At 38.2% G+C, this 24,695-nt stretch overlaps 1 protein-coding gene across 1 annotated transcript; it reads right to left on the bottom strand.

Annotated features, from left to right (window-relative positions):
* Positions 1 to 2,546: 2,546 nt before the first annotated feature.
* On the bottom strand, positions 2,547 to 24,416 carry lmnb1 (lamin B1). Its single transcript, XM_088911059.1, has 11 exons — positions 23,718 to 24,416; positions 16,084 to 16,240; positions 14,953 to 15,078; positions 12,951 to 13,121; positions 11,721 to 11,846; positions 11,109 to 11,329; positions 9,249 to 9,474; positions 7,106 to 7,210; positions 5,897 to 6,016; positions 4,097 to 4,207; positions 2,547 to 3,179 (listed from the first exon to the last, which is right to left on the bottom strand). The coding sequence occupies exons 1-11, from the start codon at positions 24,080 to 24,082 to the stop codon at positions 3,138 to 3,140; spliced, it is 1,770 nt and encodes a 589-aa protein (XP_088767185.1). The 5' UTR covers positions 24,083 to 24,416; the 3' UTR covers positions 2,547 to 3,137.
* Between the last annotated feature and the right edge of the window lie 279 nt (positions 24,417 to 24,695).

Here is a 24,695-nt window from a genome sequence, read left to right as displayed (position 1 = left end):
TCAACCCTTTCATAATTAAAATACAATGCTCTACAACCTTAAAAATGACCACAGAATAAAAAAAAATAAGAACCCTGCTTCCAAAGACATAACTCTAAAATTAGCTTCCCCCCCTCCAAACATTCCCTGCTTCATTTTACTTCAAGTACTGCAAGACTAAGTTACTGCAATTGATTTAAATCAACACAAAGTTCAAGAGTGTGGCTACTGAAAAGGACAGCAAAGCCATTTTCAGAACTCGTGAACAGACGTCTCTTCTATATAAAGTAAGAGCTGCACCTGAAAAAGGTTATGACTGATTTGATTTCAATACACATGAAATAAAAACATTCATTTATACTTGATTACATTCAATTTATTGAAGAATAAAAGTAAAATAACTGCCATGAGAAAAACAGTCACTGACTATAAACTGAATGAGGACACTAAATATGAAAATACTGGAAGAAAAGGTGATCCTGAACATCATTTGTACCTGGTGACATAATTGCCCCTATAACTGCTGAACAAGTTCTGCTCTTAGCATGGAAACTGTAACCTTGATAAGTGAAAATGTGTTTCTTCCGCTATTTCAATGACTATCTGGCATAATCTGGTTTAAGTTGTTAAGACATTTCAACATTTCTATATATACACACCTTGTTTAATGCATTTTAGCCTTTCAACTAGTCAGCCCCCTCTTTCCCCCCCCAGAGAGCTTAATGGTCACCAAAGAGGTTTTTAGTGTGGTGCCTCAATAAAGACAGCCATTTCAGTTTATTCAATAAAAATACACTAGCAATCAAATAGGTAGCTGCGTCAGCATGCGTAGGCTGCAAAAGAACAAGTACAGTAAATGTGTTTTTTTCTCTTGCGTGGAATAAACATTTCAGCTGTGGAGTCCCTCTTTGGGTGTGACAACTTTACTTGTTCCCTAGCAATCAAATGTTTGATTCTAAATCATTTTAAGCCAGTGTGAGTACACATTAAGGGGGTTTGCTCTTTGATTACTGTACAGGTAATGGCACACAGCACTTCACTATTAACTTGTTTCATACGAATTCCGGTATAGGCCTTCCATCAGTTTGTATTATAACACATCCTTGGAAGCTATTCTACAAATCAAGCAGCATAACTATATGATGCACACTACCAAAATATTTGATCATTGTATTCAGTTTCCATTGATTTGTTTAACCCTTTGTTAAATCTACTGCTATTTTAGTTAACTGCCAGAAGGTGGAACAAGTAATAGCGCTTTTCAACCAAATGCAGGAGCATTAGTTAAAAACAGGATATACTGGGAGAAGCTTACATTGATGTATAGCAACTTTAAGCCAATTTTTGTAAAGAACAGGAACCTAAATGTTTTGTACCTTAACAGAATCTCTTCATTCCTGAAGTGCAACAATTATATATATCCCTTGTACACAAAATGCATAGGAATGCTGCTTAAAGTTCAGAACTTAATTTTTCCTCATCTATCCCTTAACTTACTGTATAAATGGGGATGATTAGAAAGGTAGAATAGTTTAAAAAGGGCTATATATAGAAACCAGACAGCAAATCAAAAGCATGTCACTATTCTTCAAACTGGGCCCAAATACCTGCTCTCATGGTGGTTTAGAATTACACACTCTAATACTTCCATTCAGTAAAAGCAAGCATTATTTATTGCCGTTCATCATGGTGACCACTAAAACAGGCAATTTCCTTCCAGTTTCTGCAGTGTATCTTGAAATGTTTTTCAATTATATACAGTCCTGAACTGTTGCATTAGGAAGCTTTCTTAAATGGCTGAAGTAGGTACTGTAGCTGCATCAGCATGCGTAGGCTACAAAGGAACAAGTAAATTCTTAGCAATCAACTGGTGATACAGATGTCTGTCTAAGGCAACGTGCACACAAATGAATTACTGACATGTAGAACCATTAAGGAAAATGTTTATTACATGGTGAAAAGAAAAATGTTTCGGCTGTGAACACCCAAAGATGCAAGACCACAAGGAGTCAAGGGGTGTGAACACACACCTCAAAGAAGGCTCCACAGCCGAAACACATTTTTCTTCTCTTTTCACGGAATAAACATTTTCTTAAATGGTTCTACATGTCAGTAAGAAGTTGCCCAAGATAAAGACAGCATCTAAATCACCAGTTAATTGCTAAGAATTGCTTCATTTTAATAGGTAACCAAAAGATGTCAATTGACATTGGATCAAAAATACAAGAATAAATTAAACTGCTCCGACACTGAGCTGTTGTCAGCTATTACATAAGCAGATACAAAGTTATGTCTGTTGATTTCTGCCCTTTGCCCAATGTGGCACACAGCGTTTGTCTAGGATTAGTATTTGCACATAACTGTCCAGGTCACATGGATACACATGCATAATCATTGTTACTGAACTCCCATATCCACTCTGACCCCTTGTGGTCTTGCACAGAATCTTCAGACTGACAAACACCACATGAGGACATGATCTACCTTCCAAATTCTGAATATCTCAAATTAACTTGGCATAATGGTATAGTTTGAAATGCATTCCATGAAATCAATTCAAATGACTCTTACCAGGAAGAAAACCCTTTTATTAATTCTATGAAAACAAATACTTCAAATTTTAAATAGTTTGTTTCACAAGTAAATGCCTAATATCTACATTTCAAAAAAGCAACTGCTTATCTAACATCTGACTGCTGAAATACCACACTAAAACCAGTTTTAATAACCATCTTCCCCAGACAATTTCAGTAAGGAAGAGCCTTTAAAATGTTTTTTAAAAAAATCACAATATACAGTAAAAAAAGTAAATGAAATTGTTTTCACAGCACCTTGACAAAGAGTGACTTGTTTGTATTCTGCAAGCTGCCTAGTCATCACAGACCTCAGGTACAATTTGACTAGTCTACAAAAATAGTATTCATCATTTAAAAAAAAAGGGTTCTTGCTTTTACAAATGTCCAGTTGTGACATTTAACAAGATTCACATTAAACAGAAAAGAGTGTACCAAATGGCTTACCAACACTCCCATATGTTGAACTGTAAATAAAATTAAAAAGGATCTATTAAAAACTAAGATACAAAAATAGTTTTCTTCTGTTGAAGGTCTGTTGGCAGCAGAAAAAATAGATTTGATACAGAAATGTTGTGTAAAAGTTTACATAATCAAACAGCTCCTGTTGGAGGCTCGTGGATCTCCCTACAAGAGAAAAGGAAAGTAAACCAAATATTTGCTTTCAGTTATAATCAAAATATGATTATAATCAATATTCCAAAAATGTTAAAATAAATCCTTGTTACTATAAGGAAACAGGTTCACAGAACATTTTAAAAGAAACATGAAATCCAAATTCGCAATCTATTATGTTAATGAAAAAAAATTAAACCCTAAACATGTTTTATAACTTCAAATTTTAATGTATTGATAACCAAGCTAACTGAAGTAATGTGTTAGATAATATTTTAGGCACCTGAACTGGAGCCTTTTATAATAATAAATAATTGCTTACACTTATATAGCACTTTTCTGGACACTCCACTCAAAGCGCTTTACAGGTAATGGGGACTCCCCTCCACCACCACCAATGTGCAGCATCCACCTGGATGATGCGACGGCAGCCATAGTGCGCCAGAACACTCACCACACATCAGCTATCAGTGGGGAGGAGAGCAGAGTAATGTAGCCAATTCATAGAGGGGGATTATTAGGAGGCCATGATTGGTAAGGGCCAATGGGAAATTTGGCCAGGACACCTACTCTTTTCAAGAAACGCCCCTGGGATTTTTAATGACCACAGAGAGTCAGGACCTCAGTTTTACATCTCATCCGAAGGACGGCGCCTGTTTACAGTATAATCTCCCCGTCACTATACTGGGGCATTAGGACCCACATGGACCGCAGGGTGAGCGCCCCCTGCTGGCCCCACTAACACCTCTTCCAGCAGCAACCTTAGTTTTTTCACAGGTCTCCCATCCAGGTACTGACCAGGCTCACACCTGCTTAGCTTCAGTGGGCTGCCAGTTGTGAGTTGCAGGGTGATATGGCTGTCTGATCTTTTAGATCAGACAGCACAACAGAAGCAATTGCAGGAACATTGATTATATTAAAGAGCCTACCTGTTGGTGAAAGAGGTCTTCCTCGCCGACTTCAATCCCTTCCTCTTCCTCCTCATTTTCCTGCTCATCCAACACACTGGTCTTGAAAACAGTAGTTCTGTAAGCGACCTCCTGAAAACGCAAACATTAAAAAGTGCTATACTTTTGCGCAATGACAAAACTATTTTACACCAATAACCACTAAGAACATTAAGTGTTTATGTCTTAAATAGTGAACATATTTGCTGATTGAGTAGTATTGTTCCTTAGGATATGAAGCAAGCTCAGGGATTTCATAAAAATACCAGGTGCTCAGTGCTTGGTATACAAGTTGACTTAAAATTGCTGACTAAAAATCTGTACAACAATTCAAAAAACCAATGCAAAAACATCAAAAGATACTCAAGTGAGGAATAGTTGTAAAGGAGATATCCTGGCAACTACAGGCATAATAGAAGGTGGCTTGTACAAGGTAAAGCAGAAAGTTATTCTGCTGGAAGCTAAAAAGAAAACAAGTTAAACTGTGAAGATCAGACCTAGAGTGTCATTACAGAAGAAATCTCCTTATCGGCACAATGATGGAATGATTTAGAGAGAATCATGTTCTGTGAGCCAGAGCCAAAGTTCTGTGATAGCAGCAGAGTATCTTGAAAGGTTGTATTCACCGATTAAAGCCATTTTGCCTTTCACAGATGTGACAAGACTATATTCACACATGCAAGAACCCAATAAGAACCAGTTGATTTTCACAGCACTGTGGAAATGATCACATACAAACTTCAGAGTACCACTAAAAGTCACTTATTTCCCCATCTTCAAAGCACCTCCAACAATAATACAAATTCAAAGCAATTATTTATATTCAAATACATGAAAACCCAACTCAACTTGGCTGGATAGCTTGTTCCAGACTCCCACAACTGTTTGTGTGAAGTAGTGCTTGCTGTTCTACATTTGTAATATATTTTCCTATAGTTTTTACAATAGTGTTGTCTGGTTTGTATATCAAAGTGGATTTTGAAGTTCAATTAATTCATACCGTCAGTTCCTTTGAGAATTATGAACGCCTGAATCAAGTACCCTCGGTTATTTACATTATTCTAGTTATTTTGTCAGTGCAGTGCAGTAAATTCCTTCGAGTCCAGACATATATCTGGCTATCCTGCCCTGGTCTGAAATGAGAACTGCAATACTTATTAAACAGGAGGACTTGAACTTTATATTTTAAATGAGGTCTTACTAGTACACACTGCTAAAACATAATATCCCTCAATTTTTTCCAACTGTTAAGGACAGGGGTCTAAAACCTAGCTCTTGGAGGGCTTCATCTCCTCTGGTTATTGTTCTAGCCTGAGTACTCAAGCAATTAACCTGCGTAAAATACACACATCTGATTTTTTCCTAAGATCATTCATACTATTTTTATGTTTACTGCATAATACATTAAATATGAACAATTAAAAGGTACATTCCACTATAAATCATCTCAGAGACTGAATATTTCACACTATTAAAATTATGCAGCAAATTGAAATGCATAACTAAGAACAAGAGTGAAACAAACCAGAAAACTCACACAATTAAGGAACTGAGTCTGAGACCCCTGGTCTAGATAGGTAGACAATTTCCATCTAGTAAGCGTTTTTAATAAGGACCTCCTACAAACCCAGCATTTCCCATCTCAGTTAGGATTTTACTCCCTCCTAACTGAGGGACTAGTGAATGTTTATTAATTTCACTCCAACCCCACCCGCCCAAACAGCAGAGTCTTCGGCCAAAGACCCTCTTGCACAACAACATCACACTAAGCAGACACCTTACCTCTCCCTGAGAGTTCTTCAGTACAACTTTCACATCCTCACCAGTGCCCCAGGAACTCTGGTTCTTCCAGATGAGATCAGTAGGATAGCTGGCACTCACTCCAGCATTATTGGCCCAGATCTGTCAACAAAACATAGCCTTTGACCTGCTGTTATAGTCAAATGTGTCACTCTCCTCTCAAAACACCATCAGATACTGGGTAAAATCACAATGTTCTTCAAAGCTACTGGAAAAAGAGGAATTTCAGACCCTGAATCAAAACTACTTTTTTGAAAATGGGTTTAGCAGGTTTAGCAGGAACACCCAGAGTGGTTCTTTCTTTCAACCCTGTGACCACTGCGAGTGAGAGATACACTAAACAACCATATGCGAGAGGTTCAGCACAATGTTGCCCCTGATGTGCTAAGAACTACTCTATGGTGGGTGGGATGTGAGAATTGTATTTGCAATGCAAGATGTGAACACACACACCATTGGATACCACAGTGTCCAATTTCACAAAATTGTATAATGTTAATTTATCAACATATTGGTCTGTTTCTCACAGGCAAAACCATTTATGATGACCAATGCTAATTCAACATCAAATGACACAGAAAAAAATAAAAGAGCGATGAGACTAGTAATTCATTTTAGAAGTTGGTTAAGTACTGTCATTTTGTTCTTGATTCTGAGGGAAACAAGACGTGAAAGTCAATCACTACACAATCATCAGGAAAGCAACCAGCTGGACGGTTTTATGTTTTACTTGGGTTCATGAACAAGTAAGAAATTCTTGGATTGCTGAATTCAAGAGCAAAAAAATACATACTTTTCACTTGGAGAGGACGATCAATATTTTAATACTGTGAGCAGCATAATTTTATTAGAATATTTTCCATCTTTAACATGCCATTTATTGTTACACACAATGTAAACAGAACACAAAATTCTTAAGTCATTTATAAGCGTTTTTACAACGTTCCTACTATTAGTTATGTGGAGTTCCAATATATAATATGTATATTAACGCATTTCATGCTCAAAAGTACTGATGATCAATTGACTGAAAGTTAATGTTCTAATAATGCTATCCCCATTTGAAAATTCAGATATTTTAAGGATTTATTTTTCATGTCAGCATTAGAACATGCATATTGAGATAAAATCACCCATCTTACAAGCAACGTTTGCAAGTGTATGTGAATCTTTGCAAAAATGTGAACTTACTGTTACTTTCTGGTTTGCTCTTAAAACATACTTGGCGTTAAACTTAAAGGTGGCCGATGTTTCACCAATTGTTCTCGTCAGTTCCATGCCTCCCATTGGCTGGTCCTAAATAAAGGCATACGAAATATTAACATAGACGGGAAATCAAGTAACAGACCTTATTACACACACACACTGTGTTCATTATTTTGTTGCGAGCTTTGTGGGGGCTTAAAAAACATGAACATTTATTCATTTTCAATAAATGCAAACTTTAGTAAACAAGAATTTAAAAAGCACCCACATTATTCAAAAAACATTCTCATTAAAGATAAGCCACATTAAAGTTGACTTCCTCTGCCAACATAACCAGTACCCGCACCTGAAGAAAGGCTGGATTCCTTATTTTACTCACCGTAATATGACTTTCCAGTACAATAAGAAGTCAAATTTATTACAGATGCTGAGGTTTGAGAGTTTTGAAGTGCTAGTTCTCTGAATTAAAAACTGTGGTATAGGATATATATTTCAGAAATGCATACTATGCTTTCAGTTTAAACAATTTATAATCGCGATTTCATTTGAATTGGTCCTTAAAAATCAAGTGAATCATTTACCAGAAAAAAAGCTTTAAGTAGGTGCAATGTCAAGTTCCCAAACAAAAAAGCATTCAACCCTGCTTTAACAATATAAGTTATAACTAATATTTTATATAAGTTATTATAATATACAATATAATAAACATTGCTGGTGCTTGAGTACACACAGCACCCATGGAACTGTTTATGCTAGTAACCACGTATATTCTCAGCATGATCACTTTAAACAATATAGAGAAAAAAGGCTTCATATTTCTCAAAGGGAATGAATAAAATGAGAAGTTGGGAAAGTGAAAATTTGGTGTAATGAACCTCCATCATTTTAAAGGTCACGAATAGGTGTTGAGCAATCTTCCCCTTCAGCATCTTCTTGCCACTTTCTGAGAAGTGGTGACTGACAGTCTTCCCCTTTCTACAGTTAGGGGTTTAGCAAGTCAGGGTATAAAAGCATAGTGAGGGTGAGAACTGCTGTGGAAAGCAACCAGAAAAGATGGTAGTCACTTCACTACTAATTTTATGTTCCTTTTCATGTTATTCTCACCTCACAAACCATGTAGCTGTAATGCTACCTTGAAACATCTGGACTATAAACCTGGTCCACTTACACCCACCACATGGAAAGGCCAAAACAAGTGTATGAACGATTACAGAATAAAAATGCCAATGCTAGTATGAATTGCAGACTTCCACACAGGTCTATAGATCACATATTTAAGACGTCTGGAAACCAAAAATCAAAGACTTGTAGCATGACCCCTTAAAACTATGCATTGCCATAAAACTGAGTGCATAATAGTAGAAAAAGCAACAAGGCTACAGAATATTATTGTGCAAAGCTACACTGAAACCTAGCCAGCTGCATAAAATAACTAGTTTTTCTGGTCAATTATATGGATTATCAACAGGGGTGTAGTATTAGCCTAACCGTTTATCTGCCAAAATCATCTAAACTGAAAAACAGAAAAAAAAACTTACCTTGTTTTTTGGGTATATTTTGTCCAGTTCTGACATTAATTTATAAGACTAATTTTCAAAAATTAATATGTGGTCCTTTTTCCTTTCTTTATAATGAACCTGTACAGCTTGAACTGCCGACTGGGTTTATTTAAAGCATGTTCATTTCTGAGAATGTGGAATTGACACGGTAAATCCAGTATCAAGAGATTTACCATCACTAACATATTTCTGTACAGACTGACTGAAACAGTGATATTAGTTCAATCCTTTGCTTATCTCAGACCAGGAGTTCCAAACATAAGTTGCCATAATATGCAATTGAAGCTTTCCTTTAGTGTCTAACACCCTGTGTGTGTTAGGAAATGCTAATTCTCCTGGCTCTTGTTCAAACGGTCAAAAACTACAAGTTACAGTAAGTCTACACGTTACCACCACGGCAAGCCAGAAAAGTTCACTGTCCCCATTTTTTTTTTTTTTAATACCTACGTTTGCTTGTTATTTAACCAGATTTGAAGTGGGCAGCATTGCTTTGAATTCACAATACATAAAGAAAACCCACCATAAAGTGGCTACAAATTGTCCGTTCAGTCAGTAATTTTATTCATTACCTGTTCGGAGGTGTTGTGCAAGCGGATGAACTTGCCATCCACATCCAGCTCATCGATGCAGACGTTGCCGGTGGCAGAGGCCGAGTGTGCGATGCGGACACTGCTGCTGGCCTCGGACTCCTCCACGTCCACGCGCTTCCTCTTGCCGCGGGTGGTGCGCACACTGCGGCTGGAGGAGGCCCGTGAGACCGTCACGCGAGAGGACGGGCTTGGAGACAGCTTCAGCCTGCAGAGGCAGAATCACAGCTCGTGTCAAGAAAGAAGCTTTTAAAAAAAAAAATGGAACTGTTCACCAAAGAGCGCAGGGCAGCACTCGCACGCGACTTCAAATCATTAGCCGAAGCGTTCCATATTCATCACCAAGCATCTTCAGGTAAGTACAAAATTAAAATGACACCACTACTTTTTGGACGATGACCGGAAATTTCTACTACTTGTAAAACTAGAACATGAAAGGACTTTTACTAAACCACAAGAGTGAACGAATGCTGGAGCACCTCAGTGGTTCGACAAAAAAGCCATGCTTTAAACGAGAAGCATTCATCAAGACATTTCTGGTATGAGGCATAGTTGGGCCATTTGCATGCTTGTTAGTGGTGTAAATAAGTTTCAACACGACAGTGACTCCCAAAATTTGCAAGCGCTAAGTGACATCAATTAGACATACTTCACTCATTCAATCATTGCTGCAGTCTTCCTTAAAGGCTCAGAACCCACAGCTTGCCACATTACGATTGGCTAAACAAGGGGTATAGTGAAGGAGCGAGTATACAGTCCTTGTTTTACTCTGTGCTACTGACAAGCCTGAAGCACAAAACTTTATTATGGAGATTTTATTTAAAAAATAGTTACAAACAGGGGATTTCAAAAGTAGTGAATATTGGGAATAACTAAATGGATTAATCAATAATTAAATGAAATAATCATAACACTCAGCTTGTAAAGATTCTGCCATGAATATACCCAAGCAGTTAGTATAATTAGAGGCACATGAATTCTTTGTTCTCTGACACAGCTCTGGTGAGGAGAGTATTTGTTTTACCCAGTGTGCCTGAATTATGTTAACTGTGACGATACACACACTAAACTACACAAAATACAAGTTACACTATGTTACATTCTAGCTACCCAGAAAAAATCCCAGACAGCTACCAAGCATTGGACTCTTAAATAAGACCTACAAATGCAAAAAAAGAGATAAGCTGCCTTCCAAACTGAATACAACTGGTAGTTAAATGCATCTCTGCAAAACTGGATGCAACCAAATGAATGGGAACCTACCTCACTATTCTAAAAATGCACCCACTCATCAGGAGAGGCGGTTTTTAACTGAGGGATTTTTACATAGGAAATCAAAGTTCCCTAAAAATCACAAAATATCAAGCTCTCTTAACAAGGTTCACATACTTGGCTCCAATCTGGTCTTCCTGGGTGACCTGAGACAAGGAGCTTTCACCTTTGATATCTTCCTCTTCCTTTACCCCCCACTTCCACCTATTCTGCTTCACCATCCTCATCTTCTCATTTTGTGTCTTTCTGGACTGTTGATTGACACTTAATCGTTTACCCAGAACTTAATTAACTAAGGTAAACCAAGGTAAACTTAACGATTGGTTTGATTACTGAATCTGGACCTCCTACATTTCAGCAAAAAAAAACTTTTGTTTTGAAGTTGGAAATGTTGGCACAAACCAGGTGTTGTACATTGTATCTAGTTTCTTAGATAGACTTACATAGTCACCTATAGCTGTAACAATATTTAAATGGATCTTTATGACTGAAAGTACATCTGAAAATATGTGGTCTCCCACTCCCACTGGGTACCCTCGCCCCAGTCCTTCCACTAGAGGCAGAACTTACCTCTCCTCCTCTCCCTCCAGCAACTTCCTATAGGCATTGATCTCCATGTCCAGGGCCAGCTTTACATCCAGGAGCTGCTCATAATCATCCAGCTGCTGTTGCATCTTCTCCCTGATTTCCGCAATCTCGCGCTCTCTCTCAGCCAGGACCCTGCGGCTGTTGTCCTTCTCTTGGGCAAGTGCTGCCTCCAGCTCATCGATCCTGTCCTGCCACCCACGTGTCTGTCAAGCACACAGAAACACCGCTAGCAAACCACACCACAGCAGCTTTGTATATTGAAAACCTGTTTCTGGTCATTTTTACTAATGTGATTTGGTTTACTAGGACTGCTTTATGTCAAAGTGGTTAAGATGGAAAAGTGATCTTTCAAGACTCCTTAAAAAGATACCACAGATGTCAATTCCTGCATTATGAACTTTAGGACCATGGAGAAAATTTGCAATATTTAGGAATTCTCAGTCTGAGAAAAATGCCCACTAAAATCTAGTATATACTCTGTTAACATCAACATTGATGAGAATAAATAAAGCCATAGAAATAGGAGGATGGAAGGATTCTTACATCAGGGTTGTTTTTAGACCATTCTGGATGGCTGTAATCATGTCCACTTACCTCCTTCTGCAGGCTGGCAAGCTGAGCAGATAGGCTTTCCACACGCAAGCGTGTCTCCTTGAGTTCTTCATGAGCCATGCTAGCTGAAGAGCTGTTCATCTCCGAAGACAGCCTGGTGTTCTCCAGCTAAAACACAACACAGTAGTCCAGAGCCTGATGCTTGTACAAATAAAAGAACTACGAATTCTAAAAAAGGGAGACCTATCACTATTGCACAGAATGGTAATGTGCAAATTTCCTGCCTAGTTACAACAGGAAATGCATCACTAACACTACAAACAGAACAGAAACAGCTGTCAGTCACATGTTAGAAATGTGCAAGACCATTTCACAACAATGAAAAGCAGACCTTTAAACTGCAGAAGGCTGCTCATTTTAAGGTATACCCCGTATTTAACTCATCCGCAATCGAGCAGACTCCCTTACGTCAATCTGACCCAAACAAAAAATAAGTGCAATATTTGTTTTATTCATTCACTTGGCTTTAATGTTCCTCATATATCATAATAGTCTACTGCATCCACTAAATGCATTTATATGTATTGCAGGAAGTAGAAGTAGCCATATTTGCTTTTTCTTCTATGTGTGGTGTGCAAAAAACAGTACCTGAAATCCACAGATTTGCTTCTACATTTTTCCCCATTGTACAACTATCACTGTAATATAATGTAAAGGGTGCTCCAATTCGACTAACATTTAATAAAGGCTTTAAGATGATAAGAGATCCAAATATTTTTATACAGCTTACAGCAGTGTACTGTAAAAACTGTTTTTTAGAGACAATTTATGTACCTCTAACGAAAACCATTTTCAGACCAGTTTTTACTACATTGGTGAAGCAGCCTCTTGGTTTATAGATACCACTACTCCTTTGCAAGTATTATTTTGGGGATAACTAAAGCTTTGAACAAAAACAAATGATACTTCAACTGAAATGCAACCAATATCTAGTTTAGGGCTCTTACAGTCATCCAGCTGAGAACAGTCTCAGAAAGCTGATGGCTAAGTTTCAAAAACTCATTACTGCTGGAATTAAGGGCAGCGGCAGAGCAGACTGAAGGCAACAACCAAAATTAAACTGCAAAGTCTGCTGAAACGGACAGTGATTAATCAATGGAAAATCAGCTATTTAAAAAGAATCTATAAAGGCTATTTCAGGCATTCATGTGCTCTTCAATTGCTAAACCTTGAAAGGCCTCCCCAGACTAGAGTAGATGCACACTCCCTTGCCTTGGCCTGGTAAGTTTGCTCCATCTGCTCCTTGTAAAGCTTCACTTGCTCATCATGCTGCTGCCTCATTTCAGCGAGAGCCTGCGCCAGCTTGAACTCGTACTCATTCTGCTTGCCAGAGTCCACCTCCACCATCCGCGTCTCATGTCTGCGGCGGAAGTCCTTCATCTCCTGCAGCGAAACGGAAGAGCAGGCCATTACCAGCTGGGTATGACCCACACACCCGAGCGACTGTGGATCGTTACAGTCGTGTCTCGTCTTTCAGGTCACAGAGCCCACTGGTCTAAATTGCGTTATGAATCAAATAAGTTGTGCTGCGTGCAGTTATGCATCACAGCTTATTACCTCCAGGGAAAGAAGAAAATCAATTAAATTTAATCATCTTGCTCAAAGCCAATTGCTAAGCTTGAAAAGGGATTTCTAGGTCAAGCACTATAGTCTAATGCAGTGGTTCTCAAACTGTGGTACGCGTACCGGCAGTGGTACGTGGAGTGCCGCCAAGTGGTACGCCAAATGACCCTGGAACTGTGTCGTGTGCGCTGAAAAATCGGGACGGGTTTTCATATTTTGTATTTTAATACGTGTCGAATACGCAGCCTACATTCTACGATACAGTGCGCGCTAATACTTCAGTGGACACAAGAGATACTCTGTAATTCTATACCACTCTATAGGAATGCGTGCTATGGATGCAAGTGACCAATTGTATTTAAAAAAGCTACTGCATCTCCAGCAAATAGGGAGAAAGGAGAATGTGCGTGATTTTGGAACTATGCCAACGTTCTAAACACAGGAATGCATAGAAATGCGTGCTACAAACGCAGGTAATCTTGTGAGCACACGAAAGCATGATAACAGAAAAATATTTAAGAACTGTTCTAATTTGAGAAAAATACACCGAGCGTCTCTGTGTTTCGCTCCCATGCGCATGAAATAAAAACTTTAAATAAATACGGAAATAAAAACGGAAACGCGGAAAAATGCAAGCTTGCGTATTGCTAAAGCAGGTAAGCTACACTATTTTTGAAGAACCTTATTTACCGTTGGCAAAAGAGCTGACACGTATTATGTGTAGAGAAAAAAATGCTAAACAGCTCAACCTGCTGCCCCCCTCCCCCTGAAAGACACAGTCATTCATAGAATTGTTGAAATGAAGGATTATATCAAAAGTACACTGATAGAGCGCGTTAAGATGAGCAGATGTTTTTCACTGCAATTAGATGAGTCTGTAGTCGATTTGGCCAATTTGCTCGTTTACGTTAGATACTTTCTGTTCTGGAAATCGCTACCAACAGGAACTACAGGAGAGCACATATTTCAGCTTCTGAATGAATTTATCGAAACGAATGGCCTCGACTGGATAAAATGTGTCTGAGTTTGTACAGACGGTGCTAGAGCAATGACAAGCCGACATAACGGTGTAGTTGCACGAATTAAGAGAGGTTGCTCCAGAAATTAATGTACGCATTACAACATCCACCGCGAGACCTTTGCCGTCAAGAAAATGCCTGACGATTTAATATCTGTTAGACTCTGTTGTGAATTGTATTAAGGCTTGAAAAATTAATTTACATCTGCTTTGATCAACTAAACAGGCTCACCCCTCTCACTGAAATGGTGCTTTTTTATTAGTTGTTGTTAATGTTTTTTTTCTGTAAAACACTTTGAGAAGCCATCTTTAAAGGCGCTATATAAAATAAAGTTTCTTATTATAATATTTATTATATGTATGTGTGAGTGTGTGTGCACGCGCGCTCATGTTGGTCATTGAGAATTTCTGGGGTTCCAATGAGATGATGACTTGTAGGTGGTACTTGGATGCTTTGGTTGGATTAGGGGTGGTACTTGGTCCAAAAAGTTTGAGAACCACTGGTCTAATGTATCACAGCAAAAATGCAAAAAACATTACCTAAGAAATTAAAATTCAGTTTGATATACACCCATAAATACCGGTACAAGGTTACATTTTCCTGATCATTTCAACCACTCCAGGGTTACTTGCCTCATCATACACATTCTTGCGGAACTCAAAATCCTCGCCGAGACTCTGATAGCGGTTCTGCAGGTCAACTCTGAGCAGGGTCTCATCTTCAAGCTGCTTCTTGGCTGAAACCAAGTCCTGACTCAGCTGAATTAGAATAGCAGGTGAAAGAACAGACAGGAGTTAGGATCAAAGGCTTAACGGTAAAAACACACTAGCAAGACTCCATAAACTCTGTGCAGACAGAGATATAATCATAAACCCAAGAACCCCGGTTCTAAAAGAATAAACTCTTCTTCTGTAGCTTCCCGGAGTTGCTCATAAACTGCTTCATTTAACCGATCCAAAGAACACCAAATCAAGCTTAAAATGGAGTTTTAGGTAATCTCAAAGATCAAGAGTATCAGAGTCAGATACTATCAAATTAAAATGAGTAATTTGCTGTTGAGATTTTTTCTTATATCAGTGCACCATCTGCATGTGACTGGAGTTGGATTCTGGTCACTGTTAAGAGCCAACAAGTATAAGCACTAATGTAAAACAGCCTAGCTCTGTAAAACACAGACATGTGACAGATTCTCCTTTCCTAATCAGTTTTTATTCTGAGAAAGCCATCAAGCTGAACTGACTGTTCCTTCAGCTTCCACATAACTCACTCCATTCTTGAGAATTTCTTTATAGTTAACAAGATCCCTTATTGTAAAAAAGTCAGGAGTGCAAAAAATGTATGTTTTTTTTTGCAAATAAAGACTAAGAAATGCACCATGGTTGCATAACTATTAGTACTAGAAGAAATTTAGCAAATTAACTTCAACGCCCCCTACTGCGGATTATCTCAGTCATCTAGTCATGAGCAAGAGAGCAGATCTCTATACTGGAATGCAGCAACTGAGGCAGAAAGGCTAAAATTATTAGAGTAGAGGGGTATGATTTTTGCAACATGGCGAGTGGAATGGCATTCATCATTGAATCAATCAGTACATAATATCATTTTTTATTCAACAAGTCTCCTGTCATTTAACCTCAATGCAAAGCCTGTCTTAATTAATCTTTTGCTATAGCCTGACGGAAATAAAGAGCAATGCCTTTATCCTGAAACAGTTTCAAACAGCACATGCAAGTCCTCTCCTACTAGGTTTCCAGCAAACCTACCTCCGAAACCTGGTCCTGCAAGTCAGCCAAGGTTGCCTCTAGGGATTTCTTGTCTAACAGAGCAGTGGCCAGCACTGCCTCCTTGGAGTTAAAAGCGGCTTCTAGTTCCTTCAGCTTGGCTTGAGCTCCAATAAGGTCAGCTTCTTTCTTTGCATAGCTGTAGAAAAAACACAAAATGCTACTGACCTGCTCCAATCTACCCAAAGGAAAAGCACATTTGAAAAATCAAAAATTAAAAGCTTCAAACATACGCTTCTTTTGTTAACTTGGATGTCAAGATAAGATAAGATCACTAATGCAATTTCTTGCATTAGGAATTTGTCTTTTCGCATACCCCAGCTTGCTCTGCATGAGACACACAGGCACATAGACGGGGAGAGAGAAGTTTGGGGTCAGAGCGCAGGGTCAGCCATTTATACGGCTCCCCTGTAGCAGTAGGGGTTAAGGGCCTTGATCAGGGGCCCAACTGAGTAGGATTCTCCTGCTGTTTAAATTAGAATCATACATTTAAAAATACAATCAAAATTAGAATCATACATTAGTAAGAACCCATTGACAAAATTCAGCTGTACTTATCCCAATTATAACACAGCACTGGCATACAGTTTAACAACTGTGGAAGGTATAATAAATAATAAATAATGGCAATCTAAGACAAACCTGTAAACCTGTTTCATCTCAACCACAGAGATTATATAATATAAAATGTCTTAAATGGTCATATCGTGTTGAAATATTCTTAACATGCTTTAAAACTCTGAAGTGGAACAAAGAAAGGGAGGTGTTCAATCGAACAGTTTATTAAGTAATTACTTTGAAAGGTATATAGTGTACCTAATTCACAAAAAAGTAGTCAAATGGAACATTAGCATGGAAAAGTCATCACGCAGTAACAGTCCTCTTTAAAAATTGCCATATGTTTTTATTTTGGCCTGCTAACTAAAATTAAACTGCAATTAAAGGATGTACCCATTCCAGGAATCCCTTTTCTAAACAATGCTCGTTTCAATGTAGGTGAACAGTAACGAGAGGAAATCAATTTGGCACAAAAGTCTGTTAAGGCATTTGGTAAGAAGTGACCCAAAAAGGCTCAATTTAACAGCTGTTTTTTTAGCCGTTGGGCACCTAGACAATGATCTAGTGTTCAGAGTCCAAGGGCAGCCATAAAGAAGATTCTAAATGGCACAGTACAAAGAGCTCCATCTACTGTATGAACATGGAACAAAAACGACCTTAACATTAAACCACGGCACTTTGAACTTTTAAGAGCTAATTAATCCTATCATTAATTTAAGCCCTGTCAAAGTATAATTTGTAGACAAAAGTAAATTTTATAAAAACAGAACCAAAGCAAAAGCTCAAATAACTGCAATATGAACAGGCATAACATCATTAAACAATACCTATGTGATCTCACATGGCAAAGAAAATATGATCATGATACTGGACTTGTAATCTACACCAAATAAAGAATTACTTATGCATCTGTAGAAAAGGTTTAGAGTTTGGATATTAAAGGTTTTTTAAATCACTTTGATTAAGTTATCTTTCAGTAATGACCATGACACACTCAAGTGAGTGACTAACCTGCAGACATTTAATCACTTCATGTTAGTGTTGACTGGGCATGGGTGTTGAGGCCACTTACTCAGTTAAAAAAGCTGAAGACATCGTGCCTTTGGTATACCATTGCTATGATGGGAGCTAGACCAAATAAGTGCACTGATGCTTGCTATCTACAGTGTTCTGAGTTATCAATTTCTAACCTGGGAAAAATGACAGTCGGTCAATGACAGATCATGAGCCAGAAAACTTTGCCAAGATTGATGGGGAGATCCAAGTGTGATGGTTGGATAGAAGCATCTAGCTGCTACAGAACTCCACTAGCAGTAATTAATGACAAAATGACTGGATGTGCTCTATGTTTATCAAGTCCCAGGACCTCATTTGCTATTATTCCTGTAGATCCAATCCTATCCTCCTGACATGACAACGTTCCCACGGGACAATGCACACTCTAATGCAGCTCATTAACTTCTATCTCGCAAGATGAGAATGTGACAGTTATGTCATGGATGCCCCTCACACTGGACTTGAGCCTGCTTTGGGGGAATAAATTGTGACAATGTGCAGGTCCCAGTGTTCACAGACCATTAAATGGGTAGATGCCTGATTAGCCTTTACAACACGAATGGGGCAAAATCCCAAAACATCACTTTCACAATAGACCATCTGTTAATTACCAATATTAATATGCATAAAACTTACCAATATCATCTACTCAATAGGATGGCAACACACTCGCTACGAAATAAGGTGGCTATGTTTAATAAGGAACAAGTAATAGGTTTATTCCATGCTGAAAAAAAGAAGAAAGAACACAACGTTTCGGCCGTGGAGCCTTCCGAAACGTTGTGTTCTCTTTCTTCTTTTTTTCAGCATGGAATAAACCTATTACTTGTTCCTTTGCAGCCTACGCATGCTGACGCAGCTACCCACCTGAACTACTATGTTTAATAAGGTTTCTTTTGCAATTTACATCCACCAATCATTGGATACTTTAAAAGTTACTTGAAAACCATTATTGTATCTTGATTTGTACAAGTCATAATTGTCTCAGAATTTGATCCATAAATGGAGAAATCTTATTTGAATTTATTGTATACCCAGGATGTGGGGCCTCAGACGTCTATCCTATGGTTTGGTAGAGAAGGAGAGAATGTAGCAGAAACAGCTCCACATTCTCAGCTTAGCTCCACACACCTGATGTAGTACTGAAGAAAGCCTGTGCCCATGTAGCTGTTGCAGGAATTAAGTGAAAAGAGACTAGAGAAAACCTCTCTCAAGGAGTTGGGAAAAGCTGGGCCAAAAAGACAGCACAACAGTTTCCAGTTACAGTGACTGCCCTTGCAACCTGATAGTTACCTTAAAAAAATTGTATACACTGATAAGAGTTCACATACCTAAAAAACAGATGAATGGGAGATATTGAAAAGAATGGGATGTATTGAGCATCAGACTTTTAATTTAAAACCAGGGGGCTTTGCAGGACAACATATTCACCTCAGGTTTACATTTTCCAATGAAAAAAAGCAAACAAACAAAAGGTGTGTGACAAAGGGTCTCAACTGTAGAGCTCCAAAAATAAAAGGGAATGCAAATAAAGATGAACTAGTCCCACAGTACATAATCACTTTAAAAAAAAAACAAATGCCAGAGGCTTAACTAGTAAATACACTCGCTACAAACAAGCTGAGCTCTAAGATCCAGACACTGAGTTTAAATCTCAAATCATGTCACTACCCATGAGCAGGAAAGTAATTGGCTTAACACTGCTAGCGTTAAAGGACCCATGCTCTCCTCAGTTCTGGTACTAGTGATTTCCTAGAGCACCTGCAGATTTGTGTGGAAGACAGTGAGGGACAGAGTGTGTAGTGGGTCAAAAGAGAATGAATGGCAAACGTGAACTGGCAAGAGCAGCCCATCTTGCCTATGTGAGTACAGGGGTCAGTGTAATGAGTCAGGACAAAGACAACGGGCAATTACACAGGACATTATAGGCAACTTACACATCGTGATTCTGAAGTAGGTTTATTTATAAAATTTACAGACCTATGAGAGATTTCTGTATAACATTAACAGACCCTCCAAAAAAACTTCTCAGTATGCTGCTGGTGCCGATGACATATTCTGAGATGCCGAATACTGCTAGTTTTGTAATCAAACTTGCAACAAAATTAAGGTTAATAGATTTTTCTAAGGAATTACAATTCTTAGTATTTAGTGTAATAAAATGATCAAAAACAAACTTCTGAACAAATGAGGGGAAAAAACAAGCAAAAATGCTAAAAAGCAATGAAAACATGCAGGGAAGAACATTGTGCAACTGCAATGACCTAAACCTTACTGGAATTTCAAACATTTTACACGCCTCAAAGAAAACCTGTACTTAAAACAGAAAAGCCCCCCCCCCCTCGATGTGTTGTATTCAGCAATTGAACTAGGAGACTCGGAGAAAAAAAAAATGAGACACGGCCAATTTTATCCACAGTCAAAATTTCCTTTGACTGGCTCTGGTTTTCTACAACAATCATAGCTGTGAACTTTAGAACTGTGCAACCTTATTTAATTTACAAACCTTTAATTGAACATTTGAAGCTCAATATAACTAGAGCTTTGAACATATTGAAAAATGTGTGCATCTGTTTATATGTATTCTGTGATGACTGGTGTCCCATCCAAGGTGTATCCTGCCTTGCACACTTTGCTTGCCGGGATAGGCTCCAGCTCCCTCACAACTCTATTAGATAAAGCAGTTAGAAAATGAATGTATGGAAGGAGTTCTTAAATGTTATCTAGTACTCTCATACATGAAGTCACTAGAATCTCCACTGTCCTTAGTGGATCACGTACATTCAAAGAATACAGCACACCTATAACCATAAGTACATGTACTTCAATGTTTACATCGCAAGCATCCCAGGAATGTGCATGTAGAATAAGAATTAATATCAATTACAGGTTTCTTGAAAAAGAGTATATGGCAGCCAAGACAAAAGGGCTCTTTGTAATTTGTGGTTTAAAAGCTAGAAGGGAACAACTGGCACAACTGAGGAGTAACTGTGCAAAACCAGTCTTCCAGCTGCTGTGTCACTCAAGTGATCTGCACTAAAAAGGAAAACCATTGAAGAGGAAGAATTTACGCTTGTAGCAAAAGACCAACCCATATGAAGGGTTCTTGTTTAAATCTATTAATCGGCCATTGTGAACGAACATTTGTAAGACATACACAAATTTAGACAGCAACTGTTCTTATATCAATGTTAACATTAATATTCATCACCTCAAACAGTCTTGCCAATCATGTTATACTTTTTGTAATTGCACAAAATCAGATAGCTTTCAGTTTCCTGTATTTTGTATTTTAATGAAAATAAACAGTTCACGGTTGAAAAATTCTTTAAAAAGCAAGTGTCCATGACCAAATGGCTATGGTTAACTTGCTCAGAAAAGGAAAATTAATAAGGAGGGTAAATGTACTGTACTTGATCCGGCTCAACTTTGTAACATCCATCGATTATCTACAGTATTAGAATGATGCAAGTACCTTAAGGTGTTGAGCTTAGCCCCTGCAATTTCACAAATAACTGACAGTTTGCACTAGAATAAGTTTTTGCAAATAGTTATGGCTTTAACAAGCAGTATTTAATGTCCATGAAGAAATCAATAAGTTGACAAAATTTGTAAAACTTCCATTAAGTTTTGAAAACATTTTCCTCTCAAGGAACAAGGATTGGACTGTTAAAAACCAAGAATTTCAAAGTTGGGCTTCCTGCAGGCTCTACGAGCCACAGGAAGACAAGTCAGACTCAAAAGAAACTCTATAAGTGAATTCTTAGACTTTCTGAAGAATAACAAACAACTTTAACAGCTTCAATTGATGTATGAAACCACCTGTTAAACACCGAGTGCAGAAATATACGATTGCAACTGCTCCAATTAATCTTTGAACAGGTGCAGATGTAGTGCAAATCTGTGCTGCTGTCAATCAAATATTAACCAAATCTTATTGTCCTCTAAACTATTAAAACCTTTGTGTATCGCTCCTTGTACTTTGGTTTCTACTGCCATGACAGACATGTTGATTGCAGTTCCTGCTTTATCGTAGGGGTTCAATAGCAAAAATTGACTTTTCAAATGCCATCAAATATACACAATAGTCCTGGCAAAGTTACAATGTCCTAATTAAAGCCAGGCTTGCAAACATTGAGTATTTGAAGGCCGAAAGCCCATATTTCACACCATCGTATCTTTTCGCTGCAGTTTAATTTACAAGAATTGATTTTAAGATGTTTGAATCAACATGAGAGTTTCAAGTTGCTAATTTAAGCATTGAGTTTATCTGGTATGTGGAGGCTTTTAAAAAAATCAATGCAAGAGTTTCTTAATTTTGTTTTCAATTTATAATTTCATAACCCATTCCAATCAAGATTTAATGAACATAGTAATAAACAATATGCTTTTGTGTACATGACTTAAGATCTTTTTTCAAACTGCTTGAACAAGATGCTTGTTCAAGCAGTATAGACCAAATTTTTAAAAAAGCATTCCTTGAAAATTGCTTAAGAAGCAGACAAGAGACACTACATTTATTAAACAGGTATGTTAAATCTCTCTAATTACAACCAACGAGAGTATTACAGCAGCAAGTTGAACAGAGAAAGGGTTTTTACACAAAAAACTGTGGAAGTGTGGAATAACCAACGAACTTAACTTGCTGCATGTGTTTAATGCGTTAAGGATCAAACCAGATAGATGAGCCGCGTAGACCTCTGATTATGCTCTATTAAAACCTGTTTCAAAAGCGAATATTTGTGAAGAATTCAAGCTTACGCAGCAAGAGGGGGGTCGCGGCCATCTTTACTAGACCTTCAAAGTGAGATGACAAGTACAGCTTGATTAACGTTAGTCTCTTTTACTTGACAAGTACACAGAGAAAAAAAAACATTAAGGTAACAACATTCCAGTCTATAATAATAAAAATTAAGCTAGTGCAATTATCCAGCTCCCTTTAAAAGTGAAAATTTCGTTTCCCTACAGGATGAGAACAGGCATTATTCCAAGCATATTTCAGACGCCTACGCCTAACAGGAAGCTGGAAAAGAAAGGCACGATGACCCGAACACCCTACAAAAAATGCACTGTGCATCGACGAGTCCGAAATTTGACCTTGAACAGATCCTACTTTCAAAATAAGAAAAAAAAGCAATCGCCCCTTAGGTGACGACTGTGTCCTCTTTGATTTAAAAAAAAATAAATTAAGGATCCGAACATTATTCAACTTAAGAATGCGTCCCTGTGTTGCAGAAGACAACCCCTCCTCTTTTCCACATATGGCCAATAGTAGTAGTATTGTAGCGTACTATCATTCGGTCTACCAGCATGGCAGAAGACCCATTCATTCCCGGTCACCGAGCTGCGTATGGGAGCGGATGCTTCCGGATCAATCAACGTAAGCAGGCCGTTAAAAAAATCTCGGGACATTATTTGAGCTAGTCGAGCAGGACTGGCGAGCAAAAAAAATACTTTGGCCGACTTGCTGCAAAAAAAAGGTCATGTGGACTTGGGGATTTCAATAAACAGCTTTGTCGAGAGGTGTACACCCCTCCCCCACCAAGTCGGAAAGGTGTGGCACTAGGAAAACTGACAGAAGAAAAGGACACAAAGCGACCCACAGTACTGCAATGCAACTTAATAAACTTCCGCATGACACTCAACAGAAGTTACCAAACACGCCCATCTGAGGCAATCAATGAAAAACGACTTCCAGAAGACAGTCTAAAATATATTAAAATTTTCTGTCGTTGTCCTTAAACCCTGTGTAGTTAATGTCGTTTGACTAATAAGATGTTTTATATAGAATTTCTACCGCATTACTTACTGCAAACACATTGGTTCGTTTACAATTAAATACGACCCTCACAAATCTTATAAAGTGTGTGTAAAATATTTTAACTTGTATATAGTGTCAATATGCACAAGGCTATATATATAAAACATGATGTGATTTCATAGGATTCTACTTCCAATTCAGATTGAGAAAAGCCTAATTGTCCATATAACGCCAAACTTACTTCTGGAGTAGCTGTTCATGCTCCGTTTTGATCTTGCCCAGCTCAATCTGCAGCCTGGCTCTTTCCCTGGCTGTGTCATCCAGAGATTTCCTGGTGTCTGCTAGCTCGGTTTCGTACAGAGACTTCAAGCCAGTGATCTCCCGGCTCCGCACCTCTTCTTTCTCGGAAATTTGCAGCTGAAGAACGCTGTTTTCCGATTCCAGGCTCCGCACCTTTTCGATATAAATGGCCAGACGGTCGTTCAGGTTTCTCAATTCTTCTTTCTCCCGCAACCTGGTTATCCTTGTGGGGCTCAGGGGAGTGCTAGCAGCGCTGGAACGGGTGCTTATTCTTTGCCCAGCCGGGGTTGAAGTTGCTGTCGCCATTGTAACAAAAGAAGCAAATGTAGGAGACCAAATTGCGAAACAAAGCAGACCGAAAAAAAAATCTATGCAGGACAAAATCCCTAAAAGTTAAAAAAAAAGACCAATATGTAGATTTTCCCACAAAGCCAAGCTATTTATAAAAACGAGGAGCAGAAATCATATATTTATCTTGATTCCCTTCTTTAAAAAAATATTATAAATACAAAAAAAGGTATAATGAAGTCAATAAAAAAGAAAAAAGCGCAAGCAAAGCAAAAAGGGGAAAAGCAAGCTAGGAATTGACCAAAAAAAACCCTACAAACCGCCTCCCTTTACTTTGTCTCCCAACCGAATGAAAGAAAGGGTTTGACTAATATGGCCGCCCATTAGCATCTAACAGCAACGTGACTGTATGAAACCAATGATATAAAGTAACGAAAGCCGTCCTTTCAAATTGCGAGTTTGAGACAAAATTCAAAATAAATCCTAAACGCACGTGTGCAGTTTAGCAGCAATTTGTAATGTATATGGAACATCAAAATAAACCTTTCTTTCAGGTTTTAGAAAATAATATACACAGATGGTGTATAATGACTACATGTTTCTGGCGTCATTTTGATGACTGATAATTCGT

This window comes from Atractosteus spatula, chromosome 3 (assembly GCF_055471065.1).
Source record: "Atractosteus spatula isolate fAtrSpa1 chromosome 3, fAtrSpa1.hap1, whole genome shotgun sequence".
In the NCBI taxonomy this organism is placed as follows: domain Eukaryota; kingdom Metazoa; phylum Chordata; class Actinopteri; order Semionotiformes; family Lepisosteidae; genus Atractosteus; species Atractosteus spatula.
The sequence above is the reverse complement of the archived record's forward strand: the minus strand, read 5'-3'. Positions and strand labels throughout refer to the sequence as shown.